Genomic DNA, 23856 nt, shown 5'->3' on the forward strand with positions numbered 1-23856 from the left:
AAAAATCCAGGCAAAGCACACTGGGCAGCAGGCTAGGATGCACTTGGATGTCTCCCAGAGAAGGATCCCTGTGTTCAAGGTGCTCCCACAGGTGCCCCTGTAGGCAGTAGGGAGATGGAGTGGGTGGAAGGGGCTGGTAGTTACTTCAGTCCCATAATTGCAGGCTCATTCCAAAGTTCTGGAGAAGCATCTCACTGTTATTCCAGCTCCAAACGCTGGGGAATTGCAGCTTTTCCACCCTACTCAAATCACTTGTGTCCAAGAACTTACCTTTGGAAAATCGGAAAGGAGTTGGGTTGAGCTCTGTGCCAGCAAATTGGGTAGTGCTAATGAACCTGTGACAATTATCATGGGTTTGTGATAATTAATTTGTCGGCTGCGTAGGAAAAGTCTGGAGCAGGGATGGGAAGGAAAAGTAGTAGGAAAGGTAATACAATTCCAGGGAAGGAATCGTGGGTTGGGTTGGAAGGGACCTTAAAACTGATCTGGTTCCATCCCCTGCCATGGGCAGGGACACCTCCCACTGTCCCAGGCTGCTCCAAGCCCTGTCCAACCTGGCCTTGGACACTGCCAGGGATCCAGGGGCAGCCACAGCTTCTCTGGGCACCCTGTGCCAGGGCCTCAGCACCCTCACAGCCAGGAATTCCTTCCCAATATCCCATGTATCCCTGCCCTCTGGCAGTGGGAAGCCATTTCCCCTTGGGGAATGCTTGGACTCAATGATCTTAGAGGTCTTTTCCAACCTGAGAAATTCTGTCATTTTTCTGGATCACCTAAAGGAAACTTGTTTGCACAGACAAAAACACAGGGAGAGCATCAGTGTTCTGCTCTGCCTTGTGTTTTGGAGCAGCAGCAGGAGGGATATTTGTGCTGGGACATCCATTTGAATTGGAGAGAGAGCTTCAGCCTGTCCACCCTGCTGTAGCTAAGGGATTGAGTCAGCTCCAATGGATTTGGGGTCTGGTTCGTGTCCTTCCCGCGAGGAAATTTGGGAGAGCAGCTCACTGGTTAAGTGCTGCCAGAAGGCCGTGGAAGGCAGGCGAGAATCCTGCCAAAAATCTGTGCCAGCTGGGTGTGGGGTGAGTGTCCTGCTGCAAAGAGAGACCTATCTGGGTCCGTCAGCACAGGAGAGCTTGAAGTGACTCCGTTAGGAACATCCTAAATACTCGGGGTTTAGGAGTTGAAACTTACCAGCTGAGGGCTGGGAGATGATGGAATGGGATCAAATGAACTCAGAGCAGCAGTGCAGTGTATTTCTGGGGAGACACTGGCACAGGGTGCCCAGAGAAGCTGTGGCTGCCCCTGGATCCCTGGCAGTGTCCAAGGCCAGGTTGGATGGGGCTTGGAGCAGCCTGGGATAGTGGGAGGTGTCCCTGCCCATGGCAGGGGTGGAACTTTGCTCTTTAAGGTCCCTTACAACCCAAATCATTCAGGGATTCTGTGAGGATATTTGGACAAGATGTAAAGTGTAGATTTTATATCACTGGCATTAAAATTCGGGCTGATGGTGTTTCTTCTGAGTTCAGGGAAGCCTGTGGATGATGGAGATGGTACCAGCTGGCTGTGCAGTCCATAATTCCACTAGGACAGCAGTTCATCCATGTCTTGTGACTCTTAAATCCCACCCCACGTATCCTCCTTTGAGGAAGCTCAGCTTCCTCAGTGATAAATCTTGGCAGCTGGGATCTGTGTGAGGAAAAGTGTCAGGGAAAGCAGCTGGGATCAGAGGTGATCCCAGCCCCTGGATTCCACTGAGGGGTTCCCAAGCAAAACTGATGTGGCACAAGCAATTTATACCCCCACAAGAGTTTGTGCTGGGTGTCTCTGGTGGATTTGGTTTCACTTCAGGTCACCTACAGTGACCTTAACCACCTTGCCTGGCTCTGTCTTGGAATTATGACAGTGGAAACATGAGCCAGGCCTGGCATCCATCAGTGCTGTGCTAGGCTGTCCCTTGTCCATGGGCTTAAGATTTCCCAGCAGTGACACAGAGCTGGTTCACACATCCGTGGTATTTTCACACATCTCTGGCAATCCTGCAGGTGTCAGTGGCACAGGGTTCTGGCTGTTTCCAGCCCTAGGGTGTTAATTTTCCATTGATGGGGAAGAGGTGACGGAGGAAATGTCCTAAAAGCTGAATATTCAGGTCTGGATTGATGAGGAACAGAGGGAAGCTGCTGGGAGGGTGGAGTGATGAGGAGGTGAGAGGACATGAGTAGGGAGAGGGTGAGCACACGTTTTTCACAGGATCCCAGAATGGTTTGGGTTGGAAGGGACCTTAAATCCCATCTCATTCCACCCCTGCCATGGGCAGGGACACCTTCCACTGTCCCAGGCTGCTCCAAGCCTCATTCAGCCTGGCCTTGGACACTTCCAGGGATCCAGGGGCAGCCACAGCTGCTCTGGGCACCCTGTGCCAGGGCCTCCCCACCCTCCCAGCCAAGAATTCCTTCCCAATCTCCCATCCATCCCTGCCCTCTGGCAGTGGGAAGCCATTCCCTGTGTCCTGTCCCTCCATCCCTTGTCCCCAGTCCCTCTCCAGCTCTCCTGGAGCCCCTTTAGGCCCTGCAAGGGGCTCTGAGCTCTCCTTGGCAGCTGGAGTTATGTTTTAAACTGCTGACCCTCTCCTCCAGGTATAATCCTGTGACATCCATGAGTCCTTGGAGGCTGCTCCTCTTCCTTCCTTGACAGTAAGCTCTCCCATTTGGCCTGGGCTCGTTCCCACATGCCAGGATTGTGTTTATTTTTCCATCCTGCCGTAGCCAAGTCTGTCATTTAATAAACATCCCCCCCACCCCCAGCCTGATCCCTGTCCCCTCTGTAAGCCAGGGGAACAGATGGGAGGGCACGGGACCAGAAATGCCTGACACTGCCCAAAGCTGGAAAGGAGACAACTGGAGATTTTGAGATGAAAAGAAAAAAATTCATGTGTTTCCACCTCTGTTGTGCCTTCAGGCCTGATCCAAACCCCTCAGCTCTGGGAGAAGGAGCCTGTGAAGGCTGAGTGTGCCTGGCTGTCAGTAACTCCTCACTCCTGGAGCATGGCAGAGGGTCTTTCCCTGCTTGTTTTTGGAGTGTTTGAGCTTGGGTTGATCCCAGGGCAGCCGTGGTGAGCTGACATCCTCTGGCAGGGTGTTGGAGGGAATGACAGCCCATGGACACAGGGGTGTTTGTTGAGGGAAGCAGCTGCAGCTCATGATGCAAATTCTGCATGGATTCAGTTCCAGCTTTGTCCCTTTGTTGAGCAGGGAGCAGCCACGCTCCAGCAGCAGAGGCCAATCCCTGAGGAGCAGGCTGGGAAGGAATGGAGTGGGAAGAAGGTGGCTTCTCATCCTTAGGGCTCTTTAACCTCCTCACATCATCTGCCACGGCGTGAAGTGAGCAGAATCCCAGATGGGTTTGGGTTGGGAGGCACCTTAAAGATCGTCTTGTTCCATCCTAGAGGCACCCTAGAGACTTCCCATCAAAATCAATCTGTTCAGGAAAATTCACACTTAGTATATGTATTCTCTGGGAAAGTCAAGGTGGCTACTGAGAAGTGGCAAAATCAGTAGCCAGGAGCAGAAGAGATTTTACAGAATTCTTGTCTGACTTATTGCTACACATATTTTAGGTCCAAGGTAATCTAAACTTTTAAATTAATCCTTTAAAGGTTAAATTGTATAGAACGTCTGATCACAGAGAAGAACCCAGCAGTATATATAAAAATAGCATCCATTTAAGTTACATAAATCCTTATAAATATAAGAGAGAAATCAGTTATTCTATAAAAAAAATAATTTGGAACATGTGTTCCTGAAGCACCAGCACCACATCCTCATGCTGAGGGCTTCAGCTACCAAATCTTTATAAATATACCTGCAAAATTCTTCCTCACTCTGACCAGAAACAAGTGCCAGAAGATGCACATTTCTATTTTGCACTGGAACAGGAGGTCTCCTGTTTGAATCTCAAGTGGCCCTTTGATTTTTGGCAACCTCAGCATGTCCCATCCCTTTGCAAACACCTTTCAGGGCCACATAAATTCTGTTGGCATCCTCGGAGCTTTTTAGCAGGAATCGAGACAGTTTGGGCGGGGGTTTGTGGATGATGCTGTCACTGCTGCGCTGCCTGTGCATGGAATTTTTGTTTGACTCAAAAGAAATAAAAAGGAGGGAAGAAAAGCAAGCCCTAAGCTGAAAGCACTGAGGGTCTGTGCACTTGAAGGTGCCACTCAGAGGGAAGAGAGTGGCCTCTGCTGTCCTCTTTGCAGTTGTCTGAGTCACCTGTGGATTGAGTGACTAATTCATAATTTCCTCAAGATGTTTGTGTTGTATTAATAATAATTTCCACAGCTGGAAATTGTAGTCGTGTAACGGAGACTAAAACAGAGAAACTCTCTTATATGTGTTTGTTTGTGTTTATGTATTATATATTTATTTTTTTCTTATTTTTCCCCCAGTTGTGACTCTCCTGTGCCTGTAGCTGGGAACAGCCATGTCAGCCCAAAAGGACAGATGGGTTTCTTCCTTTGTTTTCCTGCTCTTGTGTGCCTCCTCCATCCCAAGGAGTGGGAGCGTGGGCCTGCAGCAGGAGCTGAGCCCCCAGCACTATTTCAGTGGCTTGGAAGCTGGGAAAGCATCCCTGGCTTTTTTCACCCCCAGTGGTACGTGTTTAATGGGAATTTACATCAGCCTGGGGGCTCAGCAAGGCTTGGGTGGGAGTGGAACAATCACAGAATCATGGAATGGTTTGGGTTGGAGGGGACATTAAAGCCCATCCTGTTCCACCCCTGCCATCGGGGACACCTTCCCCTATCCCAGGTTGCTCCAAACCCCATCCAGCCTGGCCTTGGACACTGCCAGGGATCCAGGGGCAGCCACAGCTTCTCTGGGAATTCTGTCTCAGCCCCTTACCACTTTCCCATCTAGGAATTCCTTCCCAATCTCCCATCCAGCCCTGCCCTCTGGCAGAGGGAAGCCATTCCCTGTGTCCTGTCCCTCCATCCCTTGTAAAGAGTCCTTCATCTTTCTCATTGGCTCCTTCAGGCACTGGAAGGCTGCAGTTAGTTCACCCCAGAGCCTTCTATTTTCCAATTCTCTCAGCCTTTCCTCTAGCAGAGCTGCTTCATGCCTCTAATCAACTTGTGGCCCTCCTCAATGAAGAGGCAATTCTTGAGATTTTTAAACCCAAAAGGGTTTTGAAGAGCTGGTCAAGCGCTGCGTTTGCACAGTTCCAAGTGCTCCTGGCAAGCAGAGACCCTTGGGATGGGTTCCTTCCTGGCTGTGTCCTCAAGCATGGTCCCTCAAACATCTTCATTCATTTTCTGGATTATTTTCTGGAGGAGAAATCCAATTTCCTAAGGAATTGTCCCCTCAAAGGGCTGGCTTTCTCTTCCATAATACCTGCTAGAAAAAGAGGGATCCCTTCCATGAGGGAGAACCAAAGGCTGTCATGGATTAGGAGGAGATCCTTGGCCTTGCTTTTGTTCTTCATGATCCCTGGGTGTGGTTCCCCAAAGACACTGGTGTGGGCTGAGGCACATCTCCCACATCTCTGTGTGTGTGGCAGGAGGATGATCCTGACCCCGAGGACTTCCAGAGGATTTTTTTTTGGTATGTTTCAGTTTCTCCTGGTGCCCAGCCCTTCTTGGAGCAGATTGAGAGCTCAGCTGAGGCCCTCCAGGACTATGGCATTTCCGTGGTGAAGGTCAGTGGGGCTCAGGGATGCTGCTGGATGGGCTGGAGTAAGGAGGAGTTGAGAGGAGATGAGCAGGGAAGGGATGAGCACAGATTTTTCATAGGATCGTGCAGTCACAGAGCAGTTCTGGTTCAAGAGGACCTTAAAGCTCATCTCTTTCCACCCCCCTGCCACAGGCAGGGACACCTTCCACTAGCCCAGGTTGCTCCAAGCCCCGTCCAACCTGGCCTGGAACACTTCTGGGGATGGAAAATCCACAACTTCTCTGGGCAGCCTGTTCCAGTGTCCATGTTCCATGATGGATGAGGTTGGTTCACTTCTTTTCAGCTCAGTGCAATAAATATTTCATACAAAGGAGTTTTTAGCTGAAATTTTATGCAGATTCACTTGAGGGAGTTACAAATTCAGGCAAGTGTAATTAGACTCTAAGAAGTGCTTATATCTTTATATTTGGATTTATTTCATTTCCTCCAGCTACAGGCCACGCTCAGTAAGCAAGCACTGATCTGTCATTTTGAGTATGCTGGGCAGCTCATGGGGGCTTTTCATCCCATCTGACCCAAATCAGCAGGCTGAGCTGGAGAACTGAAGTACAAACTCCACTCTCCATCTCTGGTCTCCATTTTGGTGTATTTTCCCTCCCTGAAGGTTTGGAAAAGCTGGATTTACACTCCTGAATGGAAGAAAGCTGTAGGGGGTGTGTGTAGTCATTGTGGGGTTGAATCTGTAATTACATGTATTTTCTTTCTAGGTGAATTGTCCCAAAGAGGATGCCTCAAGATATTGTGGAAAAGAAAATGCATTGAGGAAAGCTTTCCTGTTCAGGTGAGGGGTGTTTCTGGGCACTGTTTGAAGGAAACACTGTCACAATCAGAGATGTCTGTGGAGGAGTGAGAGGATCCATGAGGACAGCTGGGACCTGCATAGTTTAGCAAAAGGTGCCCCCAAAATTCCAACACAGGCAAAGGAGGTGCTTTGTCCTCAGTGTGAAACCTCCCATCCTGTCCCATGTTCCTTGGAGCAGCAGAGGGATGAGCTGTGGAATGAAACCACGGGAGAAATTGTCCATCAGTGTTCTCCTGTCTCCATTGCCTTCTACCCCAGACGACAAGATTTTGGGTCTAGTCCTGGAAAGAAACACTTTTTGGTGCTCTCCCTGTTGGTGGGGTTAACTGCTCTGGCCTGGGTGGGAAGGTTCAGCTCCTGGTCTCTCCAAGGGTTGTCACCTGGAAGCTTTTCCACATGTTAGCTCAGTTCTCATTGACTGTTGTACTGATAATCATGGAATAATTTAAGGTTGGAAAAGACCTTTAAGATCATCGAGTCCAACCATTCCAAAGACCTTTAAGATCATCAAGTCCAACCATTCCCCCAGCACTGCCAAGGCCACCGTGTCCCCAAGTGCAGCAGGAACCTGCTCAACCAATGCTACCTGGGCTTGAACAATTCCCACCTCGGATCAAAGGCATCTCAAGCAGTGTTCTGCCGTTCCTCCATCGTCCTCCCTATCCTTCTGTGCCTGCCTTGGCTCCCTTTTCCAGGTGTGATCCATGCAGTGAATCTCTCTCAGTTCCTTTGGTGACTCTCTCTTCCCTCCCCAGAGGAAACCGGCTGATCCGAGAGTTCCCCACCGATGCCCTGTTCGACGTGAACTCCGTTGTCGCCAACGTTTTGTTGTAAGTCCAGACCACATCCCACTCTCTGAAATCCTTTTCCTTTCTATTCCCACTTTTTGCCAGCCCCAGGTATTCCAGAGGCTGCTCTCAGCCAAGCAGGTTTGGCTCTGCTTCTCTCTTCATTATGGTTTGACCCTGTTAAACCTTTTCCCTTGAGACAACTCACCAGCACGCACCCAGGCACGTCCAGTTGGCTGTGAATCTTTAATCTGCCAGCAAGAAGCTGGAATTTTACCCTCTTTTTCCCATCGTGGTTGTGTGGCTGCAAATTGACTCTTCAACCAGTTGCTAATGGGGTTTTTTCTGCCTCCTCAGTGCCCTGCTCTTTAATGAAGTTAAATATGTCGAAACACTGGCAGACCTTGAGAACATTGAAAATGTGTTGAAAGGGAAGGCCAACATGGTCTTTGCGTACGTACCAGCTACTGGGACAGCAGGTATGGACACTCAGCTTTCCATCTTCCCCCAGCCTTTTTTTAGTAAAATACCCAGGAGCTGAGTTTCTGACCCAAAATCCTGCAAATGAAAACCTGAAAGGGCCACCCAGCCACAAGATCTATGCTTCCACATGACTTGCTTTGTTTCCAAAGGGATCAGTTGCACCAGAAAAGTTTTGCTGGGAGCATAAGCCTTGAGAGATGGACTTGGAGAGGGAAAGCAAGCCAGTGGTTGCTGTCTTAAAAAAATAAATAAATCCCTCTGGCTCTGCAGTGGAATGGATTCTCACACAGCACCTGTTTGCTGGGGTCAGGAACAGGACCCAGCTCCAGCTGCTCACTTCCCTTCACAGTTTGTCTTCAGACAGACTCAGTGACATTGTACTGAGAGTTTGTGGAAGCCTGGGAATTCCTATTGACACCTGGGAAGGATGGAACAGGAGATGAGGAGCTGAGTCCAGCTTGCCTTTCTCTTTCCAGAGCACAGGGCTGTGATGGAGGCAGCGTTTGTTTATGGGACCATCCACCAGTTTGTCCTGACAACTGAGGCAGCGCTGCTGAAAGCCACCAGGTATGTCCAGACACACCCCCACCACGGAGAGCTGCTTCCCTGCACTGTTTGCCTCACTTCTGGTGTCTCAGATTCCCAAATCAGCTGTGGGATGGTGTTAGGATGTTGTGTCAAGGGTGGAGAGTTTGATTTGTTTTCCAAAAGCTGCTGGTTGTGTTCCTGGCCTTGGAGTAGCCTTGCTGTTCGTGGCTGTATTGGGTGGGATTTCACAGAAGAGCCCTCTGTCTCCTTTCCATGGCTGATGGATCAAACCTCAGCCATGGGTTTTCAGGAGAGTTGATGTTAAATCTTAAAGCGCTCCCACCTTGTGCTGTGATGTCCAAGGGCAAGAACTGTAGCACTGCTGATGGATTTGGGAATTCCCATCCCATGGCTTCACTGGCCATCCCCTTCCCACACAGGAGGAGCTTTAGAATGCAGATCCTTCCATGTGACTTGCTGCTGCCGTGACCTCCTGCAGGCAGGAAAATGAGGGAGGAAGGTGGGAACATCACATGAGGTGTTGCTTCCTCAGCCAGCAGTGTGCCCAGGTGGCCAGGAAATCCAGTGGCACCTGGTTTGTACCAGCAATGATGTGGCCACAGGCCCAGGCAGTGACTGTCCCCTGTGCTGGACACTGCTGAGGCCACACCACAAATCCTGGGGTCAGTCCTTGGCCCCTCATGACAAGACACTGAGGGGCTGGAGATTTTCCAGAGAAGGGGATGGAGCTGGGAAAGGGGCTCAGGCTGGAGCAAAGGAGGCTCAGGGGGGACCTTGTGGCTCTGCACAAGTCCCTGACAGGAGGGGGCAGCCGGGGGGGTCGGGCTCTGCTCGCAAGGAACAGGGACAGGAGGAGAGGGAACGGCCTCAAGTTGGGTTTAAATTGGATATTAGGGAAAATTTCTTCATGGAAAGGGTTGCCATGTGTCAGAACAGCCTGCCCAGGGCAATGGTGGAGTCTCCCTCCCTGGAAGTGATCAAAAAACATGAGGATGTGGCACTTGGAGACATGGGTTAGTGATGGCCTTGGCAGTGCTGGGGGAACAGCTGGCCTCGATGATCTTGGAGGGCTTTTCCAACATTAGTAACTCCATAATGATTTACCTGGGATTTTGTCACGGGTGACACCAGGGCAGGCACCAGGGTGGCCCTTCCCGAGGTGCCATCCCGTCCCTGCAGGATATCGGGAAGTGTGCTGTGGCTCCCACTAGGTGGCACGGCTGTCATTGCACAGGAATTGGCTCAATTCTCCTCAAAGCCGCGCCGCCGCCTCCCGAGCTGCTGAAATGGTGGGAGCTTCTCCAACAGGAGCAGCTCCCAGCCAACCGGGCCAGCAGGATTTGAGGTCTTAATACTGCACTTTGCTCTTCCGTGGAGAGCTCTTAAATCCCTGTCCAAAGAAGGTGATCCCTGTTTTAGGGGTAGGGAATGGGGGCGTTGGAAAAGGGAAGTGACTTCCCAAAGTTACCCATAGACCAACAGCAGTGATGGTGTCACAACCAACCAGGGACACCTTCCAGTAGCCCAGGTTGCTCCAAGCTCCATCCAGCCTGGCTTTGGACACTTCCAGGGATCCAGGGGCAGCCACAGCTTCTCTGGGCACCCTGTGCCAGGGCTCCCCACCCTCCCAGCCAGGAATTCCTTCCCAATCTCCCATCCATCCCTGCCCTCTGGCAGTGGGAAGCCATTCCCTGTGTCCTGTCCCTCCATGCCTTGTCCCCAGTCCCTCTCCAGCTCTCCTGGAGCCCCTTTAGGCACTGGAGGGGGCTCTGAGATCTCCCTGGAGCCTTCTCTTGTGCAGCTGAACACCCTCAGCTCTCCCAGCCCATTCCACAACCCTGCCAAACCCTGAACTTGAGGATCATCTGTGAAACACGTCAGCAAACCTGGTCCTTCTGTCAGGACACTTTGAACCCTGCTCAGGGTGGGTTTTGTTTCCTCTCTCACAGCCATGATGACCCTGATGTCTCGTCTGCCTGGCTCTTGTTCTGCCACTGCCAGCTGGCCACAGACCCAGCCCAGCCCTGCAGGAGGACAGCCCTGGGACAGCCCCTGACCCTGCTCAACATCCACAGGCACCTCAAGCTCATGGGGGCTCCTTTGGTGGTAGGACTGGGAAGGAGGAGCCGCTGGGGTGGGAGGGCAGCTGGGGAGAGATATGAGGAGGGGTAAGGTGAGAGCAGAGAGAGGATGAGTGTAGGAATCTGCCCCTTCCAGGGTGGGTCGAGGCAAGGAACAGGAATCATGTGGTGCAACTGCCTCACCAGTTCAGGGCTGGCCAAAACTTAAATAAATTATTGAGGGCATTTTCCAAATAACTCTTAAGGGCTGACCACCTCGATATGAAGGTTGCTCCAGTGTTTGATCATGCTCTTGGTAAAGAAACCTTCCTGATGTTCTGTCTAAACCTCCCCTGATGCAGCTCTGAACCATTTCTACGTGTTCTATCCCTGGATTCGCTGAGATATCAGAGTTTCCCTCTCCACATCCCCTCAGGAAGCTGTGGAGAGCAATGAGGTCATCCCTCAGCCTCCTTTTCTCCAAACTAGACAACCCTAAAGTCCTCAGCTGCTTCTGTAGGCTCCCTGCAGGGGGCTCAGCACCCTCTGGAATTCGATATCAGTCCTTCACGCCTTGGTGATCCCAAGGAACAGGAGGTTCCCTCCTATTTCCTCCTTCCACGGGGCAGAGAACTTCAGCAGCCTCCTGTTCCCACTGGTGATCCCTGCCCATCCAAAAGGATGAGCAGATGAGCTGGGAAGTGCCTCTTTCAGCCATTTTCCTGGGTGAGGCCAGTGGAGGGAAGGCACTGCATCGAGCACCTCTTCCGTGCTGTCATGAAGCAGCACGTCCAAGGCAGGAAGGGAAGGATTCCAGCTCTTGCATGTTGTGGCTGGGATTTTCAAACTGCCCCAGGGAATGGATGCCAGGTAAATAAAGATGAGTGGAGATTTGACATCTGGAGTTGCTAAGCCACAAAAAACCCCACGCAAAATAAAGCCCGGGGAAGGTGATGACATGTTGGAACGGTTTAACTGGGTTTGTGTGCGTTCTGCTTCCGTGGAGGTTTTAGAATTGGGGTTGGAAGTTTTTTCCTCAGGATTTCTGTGGCTGGGGAAGAGCTGAGGTAACTTCAACTTGTGGAGCTGTGCTGCAGCATAACCCTGGGTGTTCTCCAGACAGAGGTTGCTGAGGACCCCGAGAAGGTCTCCACTGTTCACTTGCAGCTCGGGCTGCCCCTGGTGTTCATCCTGAGCCAGAAGGAGACCTACGAGGCTGACAGGAGGACAGCAGAGTTTGTGGCCTGGCAGCTCTTGGGGAAAGCTGGAGTTGCCCTTTTATCCAGGTATTTCTCTCAGGTGTTTTGGGGTTCTCCTTGCTTTTTGGGGGGTTTCTGAGCCCACTTACCCCAGCACCAGATGACAGTCAGTGGGCTTACAGTTGGATGGGAGGCAGTAAAACCAGGCTGTATCCTGTGACAGGGGGTCACATTTAAGGATTTGCCCAGAATCAGATTAGTTTGGAAGTGTTGCTGGCTTAGGGGTGGAAAAATATTCAGACTAAGAGAGATTTTGGAAAGGAAGCTTAGCACTGGTGGAATTAGGGCAGAAAGAGGAGGGGTGACCTTCCATGTGACCATCTAATGTTCACTTTGTGTTTTGGAAGGGACCTCGTAGATCTGAACGTTCTGCACCGCTCAAACATCGCCCTCAAGACACCAGATGAGGTTGGATGCTGGATTTCTTTATTGGACAGCTCTTACTGCCCTGCCTGGCCATGATGCTCTGGGAGGGGTGGTGGGGTGTTGCTCATCTCTGGTGTTATGTGACAGCATTCCCTCAAGCTCGAGGGGAAGTGTTTTTCCCAAGTTGCACACCTGTGTGCAACAGGTTATCCAGAGAATCTGTGGATTTCTCATCCCTGGAAGTCTCCAAGGCCAGGTTGGATGGGGCTTGGAGCAACCTGGGATAGTGGAAAGTGTCCCTGCCCATGGCAGGGGGTGGGATGGGATGATCTTTAATTTTCCTTCCATGATTCCATGATTTGGGTGCTGCAGAGCCATTGTGCCTGCTGGGAAAGAGAAAACTGTGAGTTCATTTTGGGTTCAAAACATAGAGTGACATCTCCACTACACCTTAAGGCAACACAAGGTTGTGAACTACATCCAAGTGCAAATTCCCCAAAGATTTGGACTTCTAAAGGCCTAAGGAAAAGCATCAAAAGATGGGAAAGGGACTGAGTGTGAAAGGAAGAGCAAACAACCAAAGGTCTGTGCTGAGCTGATGTAACCCAGTGCCTCTGGCAGTGAGCTGGGAAAAGGGCAGGGTGTGAGTAAAATGAGGTTGATCAGGATGAGTTAAACTCTGGAGGGACCTGACCCAGCTTGTGAGGCAGGCTGGAATTGGGTGCTGGCAGATGCCAAGGAACACAAGATGGCCCAGATTACCTGAACTGTCACACTTGTGATTGCAGAGGTGCAGGATCAGACCTGAGTGTCCCCTCAGGGCTTCCCATGGCCTGCTGAGAGATGTGCATGTTGGGTGGCTCTGGGAGCCCGTGGGAGCTGCCAACACTTTGTCATTTCTCTCAGCTCCTGATGAACTTCCCATTTTCTCTCCAGTGCCTTTGTCTGAGCTGGTGCCAACACTGGAGAGAAAGTTTTAAGCTGACAGTCTCATTTCTGAGAAATCCATGTTGCTTTTTCTTCCTCCCATGGGTTGGCAGTCCCTGTGCCCTTGGGAACATTTCTCCTGGCTGAGCTCCATGAGATAAAGGATTTTTTGTGCTGGTTTCCCAGGCTGTGATGGGCTCCTTGGACCCAGCCTGACCCCTCTAATGAGGGGACATCCAAGTGGCCCCTGTACCTCCTCTCTGCTCTCCTTCCCTGCTTGGCCACTGGGATTTTTCCTGCAGTGCTGGATCTGTGTTAAGTTGCTGGGAGATGGGGCTGGTGTTCACTTTCACCACAGAATCCCTCATAGCCACGTTTTTTCACTCCATCAGCCTGGAGTGAGAAAAACTCACGCACAGGAGAAGTTGGCCCAAAGAAACATAACCCAGACATTCCCCTGTTTGGCAGCTTTGGGGATCTGTGACATAGCCCAAAAACAAGGAGTTGGGAGATCAGTGCCCCATCAGCCTTAAGTTTGGTGTGCAGACAGAATAAGCAGAGGGGGATGCTCCCACTGATTTATTGTTTTCCTTAGGGAATGCCAATCCAATACCTGGTCTTGGAAGACACCGATGAAGTTATAACCCTGGTGGAAGATAAGAGCAAGGTCAAACAAATCCAGGAGGATGAGGAGGAGGAGGAGGATGAGGAGGAGAAAGAGAATAACAATCAAGGTGTGCAGTTAATCAGTGAAAAGCTGATTGTCGTCAGCCAGAAGGTGCAATCAGCATCAGACACGTGGCAAAGCATTGGAGAACCCTTGCAAATCATCACAGTCACCTCATGGTGGCCACAAAGGGGCTCTTTCATTCCCTGAGATCACTGGAACATGACACACAGGTCTCATTTTTAGGGGAAACACCTGGGAGAAAAATCAGAGCTGTTAGAGGAACAGTTGCTGTGTGAGGGACAGGGATGTGCTTGGTTGCACCAGCTCCAAAGGTGTGGGGGGGGTTAAAGTGTGCCCAGCACTGTCCTCTACAAGCATCTGAAGAGCCTCAGAATCATCCATCCCTTTGGAAGGGTTTGAGAGACGTTTTTGTAAGAGCAGATCCAGTCTTGCCTCCTTCAGGGAGAAAACTCTGGTCCCTGCGATGCATAACTGAAAATGCATTTGTTCTCTGTGTAAATTTGGGGTGTTTCCTTAAAAAAGGGGGGCAGGATCCTAGAGGAGCTTGAAGAGTAGTGTTCTAATCCAGGGGCAGAGCTGGTGGGAGGTGGGATTAGGGCATTTTGGGGGGTTTGTCTGTGTGGCTGTGCCTCCTCTCCCCATACAAGGCAGTCACTCACCCCATGTCTCTGCTGAGAGGTTCTGGATGTGCTGGGGTGGCCCAGGGGGCTGCAGTTCCCTAGGCCCTGAGCACACCTCTGGGTCCCTTGCAGATATTCAGGATGACCAGGTGGTGGAAGCAGTTTCCAGGGACAAGAAGAGAGAGCTGCCCCTGGAGCAGGTCCTTGTCCTGACAGAGGAGAACTTCCACTCTTCCCTCTCGGAGGCTGCCCCGACAGTGGTGCTGTTTTATGCCAGCTGTGAGTATGAAACGTGGCCTGACTGTCCCTTCTCTAACCTTGGGATGCTCTCCATGCTTTCCATGGTCCTGGAGAGATCCTGGAGACAAGTTGTGACCATAAATCCATGCCATATCCTGCCCCGTGGACACTAATAACAATCAGGTTAAATCAGTTCTTCTCATTGACTGATAATAGCAGGTATCGATCTGATGTAGAGATTTTTAACCTTCATTTTACAGGGAAAAAAAGTGGGACAAGAGGGGAAATTAATACAGTGTGAACTCATGGGATGGTCTAGACAACCTGGTTGCTGTGTGCTGAAGCATAAAGTTAAATTTTCCTTCCTTATTTCAAATCTTACAGAGCTTGGAGCACCTCAGGATGCAGAGATTGATGGTGTGACATTGTCAGGGAGCAGGGTGGGGCTGGCTGTCCCTCAGAGCTGTGTTTCCCCTCTCCTGTGTTTCAGGGGAAGCCGTGTCCCTGGCAGTGCTGCGCTCCTACTCCGAGGTGGCCGCTCACCTGAAGGGTAAGGAACCCCAAGCTTCAGGGCTTTCACCTGCTCCTACTGGCAGCAGGAGCCAGGACATGGATGGTACCTCACTCCCTCCCCTGGAATACACTCATTTTCCCCCTCAAACTCCTAAGGAAGTCATATCCACATCAGGTTGTTTAGGATCACTCCTTTGTGTCTTATTTAGGGATCTTCACAGAGTCTCTGCTCCCAGGGAACAAGCAACAGGATAGGAGGAAATGGCCTCGAGTTGCACCAGAGGAGGTGTTAAATTGGATATTAGGGGAAATTTCTTCATGGAAAGGGTTGTCCAGCCCTGGCACAGCTGCCCAGGGCAGTGGTGGAGTCCCCATCCCTGGAGGGATTTTAGAGCCATGTGGCACTTGGGGACATGGCTCCGTGGTGGCCTTGGCAGTGCTGGGGGAACCATTGGTCTCAGTGATCTGAGTGGGCTTTTCCAACCTAAACAATTCCATGATTTTATGATTCCAGATGTCCCATCCCTGAAAGTGTTCAAGGCCAGGTTGGATGAGGCTTGGAGCAACCTGGGCTAGTGGAAGGTGTCCCTGCCCTTTCCAATCCAAACCACTCTGTGATCCCATTATGGGATGTTGGTGGGCACGGTGACTGCATGAGGGAGAATTTGGGAAGGGCCTTAGTGGGTAACACAGAGCAGCAAACAGCAGGAACTGTGGCCTGGAACATGAAAAAAGGGTCCTGTTTGTGCCCCTCAGGGCCCCATCCTGCCCGGGCCCAGGAGATGCCCTACACATCAATGTGCTGGGTGGCACCTCAGCTCTCCTGGAAAAAGGAACTGTGATTATCCCTGGCTTTGGAGGAAAGCAGGACAGACAGGTGTAGGCAGGCCCAGATCCAATGTCAGATGTCAGAGGGAGAATTTACAGTGATGGTACCTCCAGGGCCTGGAGACTGGCTCAGTTATGTGGGAATTCTCACAGGCGGCCACAGAACTCCATAAATAACACAGTGATGGTGAACAAGCAGCAACACTTGGAGCCAGCACATCAGGGAATCTGGGAACAAAGGCAGGAGGGAGGGATCCTTCAGGAGAGTCTGTGCAGTGTAAGCCCCACATCCAGGCCTTCAACCCCACCCCACTCTGGTTTGTGGAGAGAGGTGGGTTCTTACATGGGCTGAATCTCTTCCAGAGGTGCCTTTTTCTCCCCTTGGCTGCAGGGGACACTGAGGTGGCTTCATCCCACTGCAGCACAGCGGGGAAGTCACATGGATCTGGGCAAGAGCTATTCCAGCACCTCTGGAGGTGGCAGGTGCCTTCCCTTGGTTTTTCTTCTCCATCCAGGCTCATTTTTCCTGGTGCTGGAACACAGTGCCAGCAGGACTCAGCAGTGGGGACACGTCTGGAGTGTGCAGAGTTCCCCAGAGTTTTCTGGGAAGCAGCTCCAGTGGGAGTTGCTTAAAAGAAGCTCTCCTGGGAATGCTGCAGACAGTGCTGTGGGCTGGAGGAAAGCAGCTCTGCATTCATGGTTTGCATGAAGGGAAAGTCACCAGCAGCTTTGGTCTGGACTGAAATCCCAGGAATAAACAGGAAGGGACAGGAGAGGTTGTTGTTGTTGTTCTTGTTGTTGTTGTTGTTAGAGATATTGGGGTTGTTGGTGGTTTGGGGTTTCTTTTGGACTTCCCCAGCAGCCAGAGCAGCTGAAGGAGCAACACAGGAGAGTCTGTGGGTAAAACCTGGCCTCTTCCCAAGCCAGTGGCCAACCCTTGGTGGGTTCTGCACAGCCAGGATTTTACCATGTGTGTTTTGAATCACTTGATAGCAATCTCAGTGCAGGGAAGCAGCCACAGACAGATTCTCAACAGAGATCATGAACTCACTGGGGTCAGGGCCTTTCCTCTGTGATCACTGGGGTCCCTCCAAAGACTCCCAGGCCAGATGTGACCCTATGGAATGACTCCAGTCTGGTTCCTCTGCCGTGACTTCGGAGCAGACACAGAACAGCTGCATTGGTGGATCTCGAGATCCTTTTTCTCTGCTGCTGAGGGAGCCTCAGGGAACTGGGAGAACCAGCTACCAGAGGAGCTGGAAAACCTCAGAGGATGCTGTTCCCCGGGCTCTCAGTGATGGCTGGATCAGGAAGACCTTGAGCTGTGCAGGACTGAGAATAAGATGTGGGGTATGGCCTGGGGTACTCTCAGTTCCCCAGAAGCTCTGGTATTCCTGCCTGCTCCGGGGTGGGTGGAGCTTCCTTCCCAAGGGCTGGGAAGCCACGAGCAGCTGTCTGAGGAGTGAATCACCCGTGCTGGAGGCACATTTTGAATTGCAGAACAAGGTCCTGCTCCTGATGCCAATTCTTTGTGCAAAATGGCACTGAGAATAGGCCATGTGTGATCAAACACGGGAAAGGAGGAGGCTGCAGACTGGAATGACCCTGTGAGTCATCCCGTACCAGATGCTCAGCAGATCCTCACCAAGTGAAGTTTACAGCCCTCAAGTGTTTTCCGTTTGTTGAGAGATCCAGTTTAGCAGGAGACAAAGAGGAGCATCTCTGCCTTGCTGAGCTGAGCGCATTTTCTACTCTTGGAGCAAGAATGTCCCAATCCCAGTCCCACCGGGGCTCAATGCTGCACCTCTGGATTGCTTTTGCAAGACAGGAATTTTTGGAAGCAGGGTTAAGAGCAGAGGATGTGAAGGTGAGACAGTGCTGAGCATTTCTTAGATGTGTCATTGGCCTTCTTGGCAAAGGAGAGAGGAATTCAATATCTAAGAAGAGCAATGTGTTGTGATGAAAAATGGTTCTGCCTCTCTCCTCTGTGCTTGTGAAGTCTTCTTGACCAGGGACTTACAAAGGCAGGGGGTGCAGTTGTAGCTCAAAAGCAGGAAACTCAGCTGCATGATTTGGCAATGGATATCCACGGAGCCTGACTCTGAAGTGAGGATTTAGGGGTTCATTGTGTGATGTTTTCCAGGTAGTTGTTCCCATTCTGTATCGGATTCTTCCTCTTGAAGTGCAGCACTTCATCCGTCACCTCTCTTTCATGTTGTAACCTCTGGAACACTCTTCAAGTGAGCTGGTTTCTTAATACAATCATGGAATTGTTTAGGTTGGAAAAGCCTTCCAAGGTCATGGAGTCCAGCTGTTCCCCCAGCACTCCCAAAACCACCACTGCCCTGTGTCCCCAAGTGCCACATCCACACGGCTTTGAAATCCCTCCAGGGATGGGGACTCCACCACTGCCCTGGGCAGCTGTGTCAGGGCTGGACAGCCCTTTCCATGAAGAAATTTTCCCTAATATCCAATCTAAACCTTTCCTGGCCCAACTTGAGGCTGTTTCCCCTTGTCCTGTCCCCATTCCCTGGGAGCAGAGACTGACTTCCCCCCCCGGCTGCCCCCTCCTGTCAGGGAGTTTTGCAGAGCTACAAGGTCCCCCCTGAGCCTCAATTGCACCAGCCTGAGCCCCTTTCCAGCTCCCTCAGCCTCTCTTGGTGCTCCAGCCCCTTCCCCAGCTCCATTCCTTTCCCTGAACACGCTCCAGCACCGTGCCAGTCCTACCTTCCAAATAGTTATAAGTTCAAATGATTATAAGTTCAAGGGATTCCTGATTTTTCTTGTTCCCTATAGCACTGATGGTTTGTCTTGTCCTGGTTTTCTAAGACCTCTAGGACAGAGGTTCTTGCTGTTGCTGGGTTTAGTAGCACCTAAAACCACAGGACAGCAGGATTTTGTGTTCCTTTCGCCTTTCTTCCCACTCAGCAGTGACCACAGTCCCTTGCTGAGTTACTCAGTTCCTGAAAGTGCTGCTCATTCAGTCATGAATGATCTGGTGCAGGTTGGGATGGGAGAGGGCCCATCCTGTACCAGGCGTTTTTCAGGCCAGATGGGGCTCCATCAGAGCACATGGTAGCTAATTCCCTGAACTAATACCCAAATATTAAAATTCCTATTTGAAGGAGCCTCAAGCAGCCTCACAACTCGATTTTAACAGGACATCAAAGCCCCATTTCCATGGAATTATTTTCCAGAGTTGGGCAAGACACAAGATGATGTGGTAAGAGATGATGAGAACCAGCTATACTGGATCAGAGGTGTGAAGTAAATCTGAGGTCAGGCTTTCAGTTTGAGATCTTCTTGCAGAGTCTGGGAATGACACAAACCATTTCTGCTCTCGTGGAGTGTTTTGACAACTCCTGCCTGTCTGAGTGGATTTGCAGGTCCTTCACTTGTGCTGCTTCCTGCTTTTTCTGCACAAGAATTTGACGCAAGGCAGAGCAGCAGCAAACTCCTCGTGTGAGCTGCAATGCAGAACCTCAGATGGAGGTTGCAGAAAATGGTCCTGTGGGAGGCCAGGGATCCAGGGATAAGGGATAGGAATTCATGCTGAGGTCACCTCTGCCTTCACCCCCATCTGCAGCAATCCTCATGGAATCCCAGCATGGTTTGGGTTGAGAGGGACTTTAAATCCCATCTCATTCCACCCCTGCCATGAGCAGGGACATCTTCCACTATCCCATGTTGCTCCAAGCCCTGCCCAGCCTGGCCTGGAACCTTCCCAGGGATTCGGGGTCCTCAGCTCCTCTGGGCAACAAGGGTTTGTGCAACACTCAGCTGTGCTCAGTTCTCAGGAACTCAGTTCAGTATTTGGTCAGCCTTCCCCACCCTGGCATGGATCATTGCTTGACCCTGCCCAGTGATCTCACTGCCCCCTCCAGAGCACCCCTGACGTGGTGTTAGATTTTATTGTTTCTCCCTTACTGGCAATTTCCAGGCAAAACTTGCTTGGGTTTTTCCTCAGGAGGGATGTCTTCTAAACTGCTCCAGATTCTCATTTGCTTAAACCTTTCCATAAAAAGTGTTTCCCAGGCTGACTTGCTGGGCTCTGCAGAGCTTTCACCAGGGCAGATGAACATGATTTTCCTCCCACGGCCTGCAGATGCTGTTGAGAGTCCATCCCTTGGCTGCACCACTGGTGGTACCTTTGCGTCCTGCTTCTCCTCATGGAATGCTGCTGTCCTTACACTTTGCCCTTCAAATTGCTTTCTGCCCCTCTGGGCTTGGGATCAAAACCAGACTGGATGTGTTTTATTCCATCAGCCAGGCCTTTAATGAAAACAGTGATCAGAATCAAACCCAGGACACGAGAGAAGAAAGCTTGGCTGGTTTCTCTTGAGAAATCCTCATCATCTGCCCCAACCCTGGTTTCTGAAGGACTCTTTGCCATGGTCTGCCTCTGTGTGTGTACTTGTCTCTAGGTTTCATCCTGTCTTTCCCATGGAGCTGTTGAGTCCTGTTCAAAGAAATTTAGGGAAGGAATGAAGATTTCTGAGATAGGGCATTCCTGCCATGGGCATGGACAACTGTACACTGTCCTTGATCAAGCCCCTGAGGCAGCTCAGGTGAGGCTGGAAGCCAGGGGAAGAGAGGGAGTGAAGCTGCTCAGGATTTAGGTCAGGCTTAGCCGTGGACCAGCAACAGCAGCATGTGCTGGGCTTCACCCAGCCTAAAGATCAAAGAAAGGCTTTTGAGGTCCCTGGAAGTGTCCAAGGCCAGGTTGGACGGGGCTTGGAGCAACCTGGGATAGTGGGAGGTGTCCCTGCCCATGGCAGGGGTGGAATGGGATGAGTTTTAAGATCCCTTCCAACCCAAACCATTGTGTGACTCCAGGGTTCTTTGCTGAAGGAAATGCTGGAGTTGCACAAATCTTGGGCTCCTGGAGAGCACACAGGGAACCAACTTTTCATTTGTTTTGCTTCTTACCAATCTCTTGAGTTTATGGTGTGGGTGAGACCCATAAAAAGCCTTTCTAGGACATTTCCCAGGACGCAGAGTTGGACTGACTGCTCTGTAATTCCCAAGTGCTCTTCCTTTCCCACTCCCTTGCTTGTGAGACCCCTTTCTTAAGGTTCCACAGGTGTCTGCTGCTGGCTTGGGTGAGATCACAGAAAATCCTGAGTCAGAAGGGATCCACAAGGATCATCAAGCCCAACTCCTGGCTGTGCACAGGACACCTCAGGAATCCCACCCTGTGCCTGAGGGCACTGGATGGGGGGAATGCCCCCAGCCTGTGGCATTAAATCTCTCTTCCACCCCCTTTAACTGCTCCCGTGTGCATTTGGCTCTGTGCTCGAGGTAGAACAGACATTTTTCAATATTGAACACCTTAATAAATGCAAAAGTCTTGGCTGCATCCTCCTCCTCCTCCATGCCAAGCTTTATCTTCCCTCTTTCCTGTCAGTGCCTGCATTATTTCTTTCTCTTGGCCTTATTCCTAAAGTATTTCCAGTACCTTTCCCTCCTGCCTTTTAAGCTCCTGGACAGTTGCCTCAGGGTTTTGTGGGTTCCCTTGGAGTTACCAGCCAGATGTGAGTGTCTCTGGGAATGAGGGATTTCAAGAGGGAGATGGGCTGTACTCAAAGGGATTGTGTATTTGGGGCTAGATTTTAGCAGATTTCTGGCAGCATTAACACAAATACAGACAATAATATCCACCAAGCTAATAAAAAGCTCTATTTTCCAACCAGTCTATTATTCATTTTAGTTTTTCCTATCATTCATGAGTATTTATTTTCCACTCTAGGAACCCCTGGGGTTTTGCTGTCCCGGGTGAACTGCTGGGACTGGCCTGGCCTTTGCTCCCAGGAGAATGTCACCCAGTTCCCCACCATCAGGATTTACAAGGAGGGACAACAATCCAGGACATACAATGGCATGTGGGGAACAGAGGAGCTGAGCAGCTTCATCCTGCTGTGAGTGACAAATCCCCACTGGCACCTCTGCCACATCCTTCTGCCACCATCCCTGTCTTCTTGCAGGAATTCCTTCTTTATTATTTTTAATGGGGATCCCAAGGCTCTCAGTTTGGCTCAGGCTGTTCTCCCTTCGCTGTAACCAGCTCCAGCACCTCTCTGGGCCTTCCCAGATGATCATTTTTGTCTCTGATGAGGTGTCACACTTGTCCCATTGGGTTGGGGCCTTGCTGGATTGAGGTTGCCCTCTTGTCTCTTCATCCCAAAAGCTGAGAAGACAGCAGCCCAAGTTGTGTCTCTGCTTTTCCACAGGAGCCAGGTTTCCTGCCCACTGAAGCTGGCCACGATGGATGAAGCAGAAGGATATTTAAGAGGGGAGTTTCCACCTGAGCTCTCATCCCATCACCACACCTCACTCCTGGGAGTTTTTAGCACAGCCACCAGCGAAGGTTTGTCGGTATTGGTGGGTTAAGCACTCTCCAGCTTCATTCCTGGTGGGACAGGGATGCTTCCAGCTGCTTGGGAGTTCACAACACAGCCTGCCCAGCACTGCCTTCTTCAGTTTTACAGTGAGAGGGTAGCAGGTGATCCCAGATGTGGGATCTCAGGTCCATACCCTGGCTCAGAGGACATTCAGCTTCTGTGGGAGTAGTAACTTCCCAAGGCTGTCCCTGTTGTATCTCCTGTCCCTTACCCTGAAGAGTTTGGCTCTGTCCTCTTTATGAGTCCCTTCAGAGTAGTTGTAGGCTGGCATTAAATTCCCTCTTAGCCTCTGGTTTAGCCCAGATCCATCAGCCTCTTCCTGTAGCCCATGTACAACATGTCACAGCATATTCTTCCTTAAGAAAGGAAGAGATCCACTCTTGGATCTTGCTGCCTTCTCCTGAAAAAGTGGTAACCCCAGTTCTTGTAACACACAATCCAAAACCTTTCTTTTTTAAAAAAACCGAAACAGCAATAAGGTAAAGTAGAAATTTCTTGCACCAAAAGGAATAAAATGTGAATAACTCAATGAAATCCACTTGTGGATTTTGAAGTAGGTGGACATAGCAATACAATGTATTAGCAAGGGACAGGGAATAAAGCCAGTCTGGAGGGGGAACATCAGGCAAAGCACAGAATCAAAGTTTGGGTTGGAAGGGACCTTAAAGCCCATCCCATTCCACCCCCTGCCGTGGGCAGAGATACCTCCCACTATCCCAGGCTGCTCCAAGCCCCATGCAGCCTGGCCTTGGACATTCCAGGGATCCAGGGGCAGCCACAGCTTCTCTGGGCACCCTGTGCCAGGGCCTCACAGTTGGGAACTGGCACCTTCCAACCCCAAAGACTTGCCACCTTCCCCTAGGAATTGCTGCCTTAAAAAAAGGAGAACGTTCTGACCTTGCTTAAGATCAAACTTTCAGACTGTTTTTCATTTTAGAGCTCCCTTGTGCCTCTAAACTTTGGTTTAATGCAAACCAAGCTACTTTCTCACAGCAGAGGGTCCAGAGGGAAGAGGTAAGAACAAGACAGAACGTCTGCAACCAACCGGAAAACACTTGGGCTGTGTTCCCTGAGCCACCTGGCAGCCAATTCCCTGCCTTCCTCTGGAGATCCTATCTGGTAAATACAGCAGGAAATCCTACTGATCCCAAAAAACCTTTAGTCCAGCCCAGAGAAGCTGTGGCTGCCCCTGGATCCCTGGAAGAGTCCAAGGCCAGGCTGCATGGGGCTTGGACCAGCCTGGGATAATGGAAGGTGTCCCTGCCCATGGCACGGGGTGGGACTGGATGGGCTTTGAGGTTTCTGGGATTCTCCAGAGAAGTTGTTCATTTCCTTCTATGCAAACAAGAGCCTTGGAGGTTTCCAGACAGCTCTTTGTGGATCCTGTAGGGTTGCCTCTTCCCTCAGGGCACATTCCATCTGCAATCCAGAATGGCATCCTCAGGCTGGGGTACCTCAGCCACAGGGAGATGAAATTTGGGATGTCTTCTCCACCAATGCATAGCTGGAGGTGCTGGAGCTGTGATGCAGAGAGCCTGAGGGAGCAGAAACCTGGAGCCAGCTGTTCTGGCACCAACCCAGGCTGGAGTCAGGAGAAGCACATTGT

General features: G+C 50.9%; 1 protein-coding gene across 1 annotated transcript in view; it reads left to right on the forward strand.

Annotated features, from left to right (window-relative positions):
• Positions 1-4476: 4476 nt before the first annotated feature.
• TXNDC16 (thioredoxin domain containing 16) overlaps positions 4477-23856 on the forward strand; it is a gene marked incomplete at its 5' end in the record, with an annotated part of 29996 nt that continues 10616 nt past the window's right edge. The window contains 14 exons of the mRNA XM_082282852.1: positions 4477-4645; positions 5606-5688; positions 6431-6504; positions 7281-7355; positions 7671-7792; positions 8273-8363; positions 10295-10451; positions 11525-11691; positions 12012-12072; positions 13553-13691; positions 14401-14547; positions 14999-15058; positions 21599-21767; positions 22080-22216. Coding sequence (XP_082138978.1) covers positions 4477-4645; positions 5606-5688; positions 6431-6504; positions 7281-7355; positions 7671-7792; positions 8273-8363; positions 10295-10451; positions 11525-11691; positions 12012-12072; positions 13553-13691; positions 14401-14547; positions 14999-15058; positions 21599-21767; positions 22080-22216 — 1651 coding nt within the window. The remainder of the gene's footprint in view (positions 4646-5605; positions 5689-6430; positions 6505-7280; positions 7356-7670; positions 7793-8272; positions 8364-10294; positions 10452-11524; positions 11692-12011; positions 12073-13552; positions 13692-14400; positions 14548-14998; positions 15059-21598; positions 21768-22079; positions 22217-23856) is intronic.

This window comes from Coloeus monedula, assembly GCF_965178545.1.
Source record: "Coloeus monedula genome assembly, chromosome: 6".
In the NCBI taxonomy this organism is placed as follows: Eukaryota; Metazoa; Chordata; class Aves; order Passeriformes; family Corvidae; genus Coloeus; species Coloeus monedula.